General features: G+C 35.6%; 1 protein-coding gene across 2 annotated transcripts in view; it reads left to right on the plus strand.

Moving 5' to 3' along the window:
• Positions 1-1,125: 1,125 nt before the first annotated feature.
• LOC105348912 (integrin alpha-8) overlaps positions 1,126-11,212 on the plus strand; it is a 33,810-nt gene continuing 23,723 nt past the window's right edge. For both annotated transcript variants that reach the window (XM_034454975.2, XM_034454973.2), the window contains exons 1-4: positions 1,126-1,534; positions 7,007-7,140; positions 8,770-8,867; positions 9,395-9,586. In XM_034454975.2, coding sequence (XP_034310866.2) covers positions 1,335-1,534; positions 7,007-7,140; positions 8,770-8,867; positions 9,395-9,586 — 624 coding nt within the window. In that variant the 5' untranslated portion in view covers positions 1,126-1,334. The remainder of the gene's footprint in view (positions 1,535-7,006; positions 7,141-8,769; positions 8,868-9,394; positions 9,587-11,212) is intronic.

Here is an 11,212-nt window from a genome sequence, read left to right on the forward strand (position 1 = left end):
CATCCTCCACGAATTAATAAATTAGGGTTATAAAGTCTATTTCCTATTGTAGGTAAAAATATGACGGACAAAATAACGTCCCCACAAACCTGTAAATTTTAAGCAATCCACGAAAATTGGCAACCACGAATTTTAATGATTACACAGTAATGCATCTGAAGCATAAACATGTAAGTCATATATGCGAAAATATTTCGGCAAATAACGTCCCTTGTTCAAAGTAATCATTTTGCAGATATTATTTGAAAAAAAATGTATGTCTGAAAGGACATTTTGCTGACCACTCAACATTCTTAATGGTAATGGGTTTTTTAAAATTTATTTTATTCTGACCGATGATAAATGAGCAACCCATGTACAAAATTAATGTAAATCAATTTAAAACATTTGGCCTTAGGACCAACTGTTCCATGTATTTGATCAACAGATTGTAATGGAGTTAGTATATTGTAATTTTCCACTCCACTTCATGCAATTAACATCTGACACAAATATGAGTCCACATAGCAATCGAAAGACAAGTTGATAGATAGTGTTCTCAAATAAGATTTCAAGGGCGTGGTTTTTTTTCTATGTTACATAGAAAGTCCACTGAAATCCTGAATGATCAAGTACAAAATATATCTACTTAACATCCTGTCGGAAAACCGGAAGTTTGCGGGTCTCCGGTGATTTTTGATCATCCGAGCGAGAGAGTCATTAACAATACACTATTGATACACTTTGTAGTACGGCTACGGGTTTTTACTGGATGGGCAAATCAACTAGCTTACAATTTTCCAGATGATTTTGTTTTTTAAAAAATGACTTATATACGCAATGCGCGCGGATCTAGAAGGCGGGGGGGGGAGGGGGGGGGTCTGTACATGTAGGACTGGACCCCCTGCGGAAAATTTAAACTTACTGAATTCACATAAAGTAATATCAGGACACCCTCCGACGAACAAAATTATCCTTCGACACCCCACCCCCCCCCTCCCCCGTGAAAATTTTAATTTTAAATCCCCGTATATTTACAAACACACCTCAACCAAAATTCTGGTTTACTTAAAAACATTTTTCCGGTATGGGAAGTTAACAGTGTCGCTTTCACCGCAATGACCTCATACAATTATTGTGTACATACAGTATATAGTTTGTTTAGTATGAAAGTGAGCCCGATCCTCAAGCAAGCATGTTAAGTGCATATCATCGAAAGGATATAGCCTGAAATATTCAGTGTATATATCTCCCCCTGTGTGTTGTTATCTTGGAAGCCGAAATCCACGAGCCAAAAGATTCTCGTGATAGCAAGGATAGAGAGAAGAAAAAAAAGAAAGAAAGGAATTTTCAGCATGGACTTAATGGAATCTTGTCAGCTGCCAGCGAGATTCGCGTATTCCGTTTTATTTGGGGGCTGGAGTTTGTTATGGTCAGTGAGTGTTCCAGGAGCCATCTGTTTTAATGTGGACGTTGAACACCCATTGATATTTACTGGTCCCCAGGGATCGTATTTTGGGGCCGCTACGGAATTAGTTGTGGATAAATCAAAATGGTAAGAAGAACACAAAAGATACATTAACCTGTAATTGTCTGGCACGTAACAACATAGGAAATGAGGGGGTTGCTGGCCCTGGCCCTTTCACGTTTTTAAGGTGTTTAAATGCTACCATTGTTCTTTTATTTTTAAAAGAAAAAATAAACGTACAAGCCAATTGGTTTTTCCTTTTTTTTTTTTGTGCCCCTCCCCCCCCCCCCCCCTCCTACAAATTGCTACCTAATTATTTATTTCAAGCATGTTTATTCTATTTTTGTTTCTCTTGTTGTATGCATGTACAAAGAATTCTAGGTACATGTACAAGTACTACGATAACTTATCAGATAAAATGTGTGAAGAAAACGCGTCGTTTGCAATCTAAATCTCGTATAACACGCCACGAGTTTATGCCAGAACTGTGTTAGATGATGCGTGAAGATTTATACTGAAAAGTGGAGGGGGGGGGGGGGGCTAATCACTTTCATGTTCCAAACTATATGAGCTTTTTAAATATTGTTTATATGCCCCTCACCCGCAATCTATATATACCCACCCCACCGGTCTGCTATTAGTAACCTTAAAGAATAGGGTTACAATATAAATGATGGAATTTTCAGTGAATTATTACCATATTGTATATTGCCTCTATCGTGCATGTAGAGGAGTAATGCTTTTAAATTATAACTTTTCCTTTTTGAAGATCATAATTTGTCTTTATGAATAAATATGCCACAATCGACGATTTCTCTCTGTAAATTCATATGCTCAACGTTAGCTATATCCTTACTGATGCTAGCGGCACATTATCCATAAAAAATGAAATTCAATTCATCTGCATCCGTACGCTACATTGCTAATAAACTTGATACGTAATAAAAAAATCTTTCAAAGCAAAGTCAGAAGGCTAGGAAAATCTTTGAACTTCAAGCACCCTCGTTAAACTAATGTTTTGAAGTGCTTTTTTGAAATCATTAAACGGCAATTAACGTATTCAATAAAAACATCTAAATTCTGGGTTTTTACAATATGCTATTTTTGCATGCGAAAATTTTTGTCAATGATTTAATTAGCATGGACTTAAATGACAATTGAAAATTGTGAATTAGCAACAGGCACGTAGCAATAGATGGTTGAAAGAGGGGTGCGTTGCGACAGGGGTAGGTAGAATTTAGGACCCCCCCCCCCCCCATCTAAATAAAAAAAAACCACATTTCTCACAACACTCTATAAAAAAAATGAACAAATAAAAATCAAATAATTGAAAAAAAATTAATTTAACCCACTCTACATTTTTTTCTACCCCGCCCTTCCCGTCATATTAAAAGATGATGTTACAACACATGCATGAGCAAATGACAATTTTAAACCGTGGAATATAATCGAAGTTCATTTCAGACTTTGTGTTTGTCCAAGTATATACTTTGTTTGTCTATAGATAAGTCCAATTCTGCGACAAACTGACACAATTCCTTCCTTATCCCCGGTAAGGCCGGGTTTATCTGTTATTTTTTCAGGAAGCGGCAGGGGAAACACAATTATATCATAACTGTTAATATGGCTCTGTCGTGCCAAGATAAGGATGTGCGAAAGACGAAGAGAGAGAAAGAGAGAGAGAGAGAGAGAGAGAGAGAGAGAGAGAATACTTTATATCATTACTTAATATCATAACTCATACCTCATTATAACCCATATCTGAGAGAGAGAGAAAGAGAGAGAGAGAGAGAGAGAGAGAGAGAGAGAGAGAGAGAGAGAGAGAGAGAGAGAGAATACTTTATATCATAACTGAATTTCATAACTCATACCTCATTATATCCCAAATCTCAGAGAGAGAGAGAGAGAGAGAGAGAGAGAGAGAGAGAGAGAGAGAGTATAAAAGCTTCCGGATTAAAGAGAAAAGGGAAATCATCTTTGACTACATGGGTTTTATTTTATTTGAATCATTATTGTTCTCGACAGAATCTGACACTTCATTCAGACTTAGTGCGTTTCTTATCTACAATGCTATCAGATCCCCCAACGCGTAAAGAGGCATGCAGCTACTGATAAAATTCTTCAAGGATAAAAAAACCCGCTCAAGGACGCATATATTACATATGGTGGTTATAATCATTTAGTGAGGTAGAGCCGGGCCACCGTTTAATAATTTTATGACATCTGAAATTCCTTCCATATATTGTTAAAATACTGCATCAGTGTTGCTAAATACGTTTACAATATGAAGTTCAACTGTTTGATATTGTATGCACGAGTATGCTGAAACAAAAAAAGCCACTGTTGTGAACAAAATCGCCTACTTGCGTGTAATACTATATCGTACAGGGACATCAAAGGCATCCTTATCTTGTCAAAGAGCTATTATAGAGTACATGACGTGAATGACATAATTATGTAAATGATTTCAATGATACACTAGACCATTTGAGTTATCCTCTCTCTCTCTTTGTCTCTGCCCGTCTGCTCTCTCTCTCTCTCTCTCTCTCTCTCTCTCTCTCTCTCTCTCTCAGATATATACACACGCGCAATATACTCACAGTTTTCGGCTCTATTATCATTCTTGATATTTTCGAAATCAATTCCTGTCATAGATTTTCTTTTGTTTAATCAAATCAATAAATTAATTATTCGTTAAACGCCAGCCTATGAATTTATTGCTCCTTTACAGAACTTATTTCTTCATCGAGTTCTGGACACTAGAAACAATATAATCATCAAAGCACACGTAAAAAAAACATATTATCTACATAAATGCTATTTAAAAGATACGAAAATGTTTAAATGAAAAAAAAAATCAGACCAAGATAGGAATACGACACAAAAAAATGTTATAAGTTTCCTCCATAGAACTTATATATTATACTTCTGAAGATTTAAATTCTTGTATTTAATAATTAATCCTTCAATTCAACCTTGCAATGCTGAGTACTTCCACATACCGGTACATGTACTTCAATGTTGCCATATCATACTATAAGTGGGTTTTAAGTATTTGGCATTTCTCGGTATTTCTCGTATTAATCAGGGGTTTCCTCTTTCGATAAAGACGGATGCTGTTTTTTCCTTGGTCTTTACATGGTCATCGGAAGGGCTTCCATGTTTCTTAAGAACATCGGGCCCTTTTTTTCAAAAGCATGCTATCGCCATGTTATTAGCGTGGCCACAGGAAGCACTTAATAATGGCCCTACGACGATACTTCAAAACTTCTCAGTAAGTAATCTACATGTACGAGTGTATGTAAAAACGGCGCCTATTAGTGAAAGTTAAATAAGCTGAAGGTGTGTCAGAAATAAATACAAGACTAGTATCTAATTAACCTACCATGCGACCCATCAATGGAAAGGGTAGAAATAAAATTGAACTATGCATGTATCCCTGCATGATACACACACGTGTAATTTTGAAATACTAATTTTTAAAGTAAATATGCCTCTGATTCACAAACGCGTTATTGTACAATTTCTAACTATATGTAGTCCCTATTCTATCCTTGATATGCACGCGTGCTCGAAATTGTATATTTTCCAATTATGTACATTCCCTACTTATTTCTGAGACACACGTGTTTAGGTTTAAATTTAATCTCAAATCAGGTCTACTGTATACGGGAGATTCATATACTTTTGTTTATTTCTTAATCATCCCTTCCGTTTTCTTTTAATTTTAACGGACCTTATAGGGTTTTGGCATATTTCATTTTTGCTTCAGATTTTTTTTCTGCTAAAGTATTGAGATCCTATATAATTAGAACCTCATGAAAGAATGATTTCTTATCATTTATTTTTTTTTACATGCATATAGTTTTCATCAATGTTACGATTAAAAATTAAAATAGTCATTTATGAAATGCATTTGACTATACATAATGATTACAAAACCAATATGTAGTGTTATCGTAGACAAAGACACTAAATAATGCAAACATTACGTAATATTGTACTACATTGTTTATTTTACCTTACACATCTCTGTATAAATTGAGTTTTTATATAGTTCCGTTATTGGCTATTGGAGTTATCTATTGTTACAAGCTGCATGCATACGGGGGAACCGGCAGTTTATTTTAAGCTGAGCAATACAAAAATGTTATCATGTACATGTACATATTATATAATATAAAAAAAAATCACTGCCTCGCCCTTTTTTAAAACAAAATATCTGATCCTTTCATCGACGACGGGACCGGCCAGAAAAACCAGACATAATAAAACATATTTAATATAAAAATTTCTGGAAACCTGTGTCCCAAACCATGTCAAAGTCGCAAATGCGCGCCGTCTCCAGGAGAGTGCAGGGACTTTGCGACAAAAATATGAAATTTCAAAACTTCTAAATCGTAGTATAATAAAAACTGAACTTTTTTATTGATGAAAATTTGATGCGTCTTTGTCAGAAGACAACCTAGAACTGATTACGTGCTAATTGAACACCAAACACTCGTCACCACGTGACTCGTAACTATGATTTTCATTGGATCCAATTTTCTACTCGAATCAACAAGACAAATCTCCGTACCGCGGAAAATATTAAAGATTCACCACGAAAATTCATAGCCTCGGGCACTGAGGAGACGAATAGCTTTACACTCCTTTTCAATAATGTTTAAATTAAAAATCTCGTGCGGGCTCACACTTTTATCTTGCTTATGTGTTGATATGCAAAACATTTCATTGATAATGTTTCATAATCTTTTCTCTCTCTGTTTTTTTTGTTGCCATTTTCAGAAAGATTTTTATGTATACCAAGTAATATAGATAATTCACTCTTGGTTTTCATAGGGTGGACATTTGTAGTAACATGGTAAATAGGGGAGAATTTTGATGCAAGGAATTTTGTACTCATTTGCAATTGACCCATTGCATTATGAAGGTCAAATCGATTTTGAAAAAAAAGTCATAGAGATATAAGTTACTAGTATATGATAAAACTGATTTATTACTTTCATTAAAGAAGCAACTGCCCTTTTGCAACGCAGTCGTAATTAGCAGAAAAAAAGTTGAAATTGTTAACTCAAGGTGTTGAATAGAGGCGGGGTCGTGAAGCAAACTTGCTAAACTGTTTTTTTTTTCTCTCTCTCTTTATTTTGATGTCAAACTTTAAAAGTTGAGTTTATATAAGTATATATAAAGCATATGCACTATCAGATTTAACTTTATTTTCTCTGATTATCATTAGCTGTCAACATTAAGGGGGCTAGGGTATGACTGCCATTTTAGACAATTGATCTCCTTCAAAAGAAGAGCTCCATATAAAGATAATGGAAAATGATAAAATTTTCTATTAAAATATATGACATTTTTCTTTACCAAATAGAAGCTGACAGCTTTAGAAATCACATATAAAATATTCAGCTAAATCTGATGGTTTTATATTATATTATATTTTGCCCCCCCCCCCCCCCGCCTCCTTAACAACTCAGCTTATAAAACTGGAGCTTCAAATTTGTTTTTTACGCAAATGCATTGCATACATGTATTTACAAATTGTACATGCAGGGTTTTGGTTGGCGCCACTAAGGACAACTTTACGGATAATCCCGACATTCCCTCTCCCGGAAATGTCTACGCCTGTCCCGTGGATTTCAGTTCAGAGACGGAGTGCTCGGTGTTGTCGTCATTACGTACCTCAGGTAAAGCCTTTAGATACAATAGTAGTAGTTTATTGGCGTATACATTACACATACATGTACATTGTCATCATATATCGTATATGATACATGTACATAAGTATGCACGGATTAAAGCCCCTTTCACAATTGGCGCACGAGCACTTTACAACACTTTGCGACCGGATTTTTTTTTAAATTTGCACGAGCTCTCTCATAAGTTGCACGAGCTCTCGCATTCGTTGCATGCGTTTTAGTGCTCGCATCAAGTCTCCTCAAAATAGTGGACATGCACACTATTCAGACACGACCGAATGCGATCCAAATCATCGCAGTGCAACGCACGAACATTAGTACGGACGTTTTACAACGTTTTGTATACTGCAAGAGTGATGCACGATTTATAAAGGTCGTAAGATGAATCGCAGTTGTTAATGCGCGTATTGTGCGACCGTGAGACTGTTGCTCAACATGTGTCATGTTATCTTGCAACGTTTTACTATCATTGCATGACTTATCAGTAATATGTCATGCTTTAACGCTAGTATATATAACCTGTATAAGCATCTCTGTTTCAGACAACAATTCAACAATATATATTCATTGCATGATGGTGAGGGAAATATGAAGATTTATTTCTCCAAGAAAAATCATATTTCCCCAGGGCATCACCCGCGGAAAATTTGTTTTTCTGGAGGAATAGATCTTCATATACCCTGAACATTAATGCAATAAACAAACAACATATGATTATACAAAATACGTTGATTTCTAAAAATTGTTTGATTTCCTCTGTTACTCTCACTTTTGTTTCATAATTTCGAATCATAGCTAGTTAAGTTGGTTTTGTGATATATAGAGAACCTAATGATTTAATATTTTTGATTTAATCATACTTGTCAACATCATATGCTCATATCTATGAAATGGCCATGTCACGTGACTTTCTAGACCAATCAATAGAATAGAATAATCATATGGAGGTATAATAATCAATGCTACTGCATCTCTGTTTCCTCGTGGGCGGCATGTTCTCTCGCTTTCAACTATGTCTACTGAAGAGCATCGGAAATGGGCGGTATATATACCCCCTCTGACTCGCACGAACATTCGTACCATGGAACGCATGATCGCACGTCCAATCGCATTGGCGCACGTTAAATGGTCCGATCACCTGGTCTCTCGCGCGATCATATCGCATTATCTTTCAACAGCCGCTTTAATTGTACAACAGTCGCAATTAGACGCAAGATATATTGCAAGATTTAATGCGTTTACATCGCTCAACGCTCGCTTAGATCATGCGAATTTCGTACGAATACTTTTTTACAAGTACATTTTACGATTCATATCTAATTTTATCGGTCGCACGAGTATTCAATCGCTTCTGCTCGTGCGCCAATTGCGAAAGGGGCCTTAGGAAGGGGTGTGTCGGGGGAATTCAAAGTTACTATTATGTTCATTTAAATTTGGCGGCTTGCAAAAAGAAAAGAGAAAAAAAAAAAAAAAAACCAAAAAACGCATATAATATCACTGTATTGCAAAATTCATGAATTTCAACATCTACCTTAACTATCCTCTCGAATTTCCTCTAATTATTTTCAAACGATTTTAAAGAGGAACTAATTTTTTCCCCCACAAATAATGTTGTAGAGACGAATGCTAACATATCGATGGAAGCATATGAAGAGGGAAATCAGCAGCTTGGAGCAACCATACTAGTTCCAGAGGATACGAAAAAACCAATCAAGGTACAAGTTTGTTTTAGTTTGAAACTTGAAACATTGAGTACTGGGGAGGTGAAAATGAGAGAGAGAGAGAGAGAGAGAGAGAGAGAGAGAGAGAGAGAGAGAGAGAGAGAGAGAGAGAGAGAGAGAGAGAGAGAGAGAGAGAGAGAGAGAGAGAGAGAAAGAGAGAGAGACTAAGAAAGAAAGTTAGTGAGAAAGAGAGAGAAAGAGAGAGAGAGAGAGAGATTAAGAGAGAAAGTTAGTGTGAGAGAGAATAAGTTAGAGAGAGAGAGAGAGAGAGAGAGAGAGAGATTAAGAGAGAGATTAAGAAAGTTAGTGAAAGAGAAAGAGAGACTAAGAAAGAAAGTTAGTGAGAGAGGAAAGAGAGAGAGAGAGGGATTAAGAGAGAAAGTTAGTGTGTGAGAGAGAGATTGATTAAGAGAGAGAGAGAGAGAGAGAGAGAGAGAGAGAGAGAGAGAGAGAGAGAGAGCAAAGGAAGCATCCTCCTAGAGCGTCTGTTTGACTTGAGTAAATTTTATGTCCTTTTTCAGATCTGTGCCCCAAACTGGAAGAATTTACGGTTTTTAAGCAAGGAAGGTTATTTCCAGACCGTGGGGAATTGTTTCCATCTGAACAATAGGTCGGACCTTAACAGCGCCAGAGTCAATGCTTTCCGAGTGAAGAAGGACGATTTAATTTATTATGCCAACCCATTAATAGGATTCTCAATAGCCGATTCTACGGTATGTAATTATTTAGTTACGGATATAAGTATAATTGACAGTTTCGAGAACTGTCTATTTATTTTAGACTATTATGATCTCATTTAGGAAAATGTTCAAATTCTTTTATATATATATATATATATATATATATATATATATATATATATATATATATATATTATATTTCAAAGTCCTGTAAAATATTTTTAAATATTTGTTTTGTTATCCCTGGTGTTTCCTTAGCTGAAATAATGTAACCCTCTCCGATTTTCCATATCTAATGTTTACTGGAGAGGGCTACAATTCCAAAGGATCTCCGTAATGGTGCAAAATTATTTTTTTAATGCGGCTGACTTCGGTCTGAAAGATCGTTTTTATATTTGACTTCCTTTAAATAAAATGATTTTTTAATTCAGGTTGAACAAACTAACCGTATATTAATCAAAACCAGCTAAAACACATCAGCATATTTACCAGTCGTCATTTTCAGCAGCCATGACCGTTCTCGCGTGATTGTATGGGATTTACGTTTGGAGTTTTGATGGCTTGATAACATGAATGTCAGTGTAAATAAGTGATCTTACCTCGTTCTATCTCTATAATATCATTTAAGGGAATGCTATATAATGAAAAATTCATATTTACCGCAGTAATTGTGTTTAAAACAGGGGAATTCCTATATTCAGATCAAGATCCGCGCCTGAATTCTCATTGGCAGTCCCAAAATAAAACCGATCAAGGTCAATAAACATGGCGGACAAATTCAATTTGCGTTGTTGACATACAAGAAAATAACCGATATATCATATGGACTATACTTGATATTTTTGGGTATGTCATACACAACTATAATGTTTGAGTTCAGGTAAGAAATGCAAATTAATGTTATTGTCATCTATTTACGATATGAGCCGAAATCGTTGCGGGAGTGAATCACTCCCGCACTTGCACCTTTACGGAGATCATATAGAGTTGAAGCCCTCTCCCCCCCCCCCCCCCCCAAAAAAAAAAAAATTGGGAGAGAGATACATTATTGCAGCTAGTGTTTCCTGGGGGGGCATATGCTGCTTATGGTGTCACAACAGTACACTATTTTTTTTCCGAAGATTCACGTCAATACATGGTTAAAGCAAATTTATTCCCGAATTTCCCTTAAACATTGGGGCTTTTTCGGTTTATTTTTATGAGATTAAAAAACAATGTAGTATATGATAATCCCAGTTTTGTAATAGTGTGAGGCCAATTTGCATGTTGTTTCCGGAATTGAGGGGGGGGGGGGGTGTAACGTTGCAAGCTTGGTTTTCAAGCACATGTGTAAATTTGACGTAAACAGACTATCTTGCCTTAAATTGGTGTGGTTTGCTACTTAATTGTAAAAAAAAGTGTTGTTTTAAAATATGTCAAGAGGAATGTTTCCCAATTCAATTCAATTTATTTCACTCAAACCGTCAACGTGACGGTACATAGGTATATATATTTATATATTTACAAATGTATATACATGTATATATATACTCAGAGTCAGAGGTACATGTACAGTACAAATTAGAGAAAAATAAATATTGGAAAAAAGTACAAATTTTTAAGAAGGACAGCCTGATTAAAAACTTTCATGTATAAATAAACAGAGATTTTTGAGTTTTT

The sequence above is a fragment of the Magallana gigas genome, chromosome 10 (assembly GCF_963853765.1).
Source record: "Magallana gigas chromosome 10, xbMagGiga1.1, whole genome shotgun sequence".
Taxonomy (NCBI): Eukaryota; Metazoa; Mollusca; class Bivalvia; order Ostreida; family Ostreidae; genus Magallana; species Magallana gigas.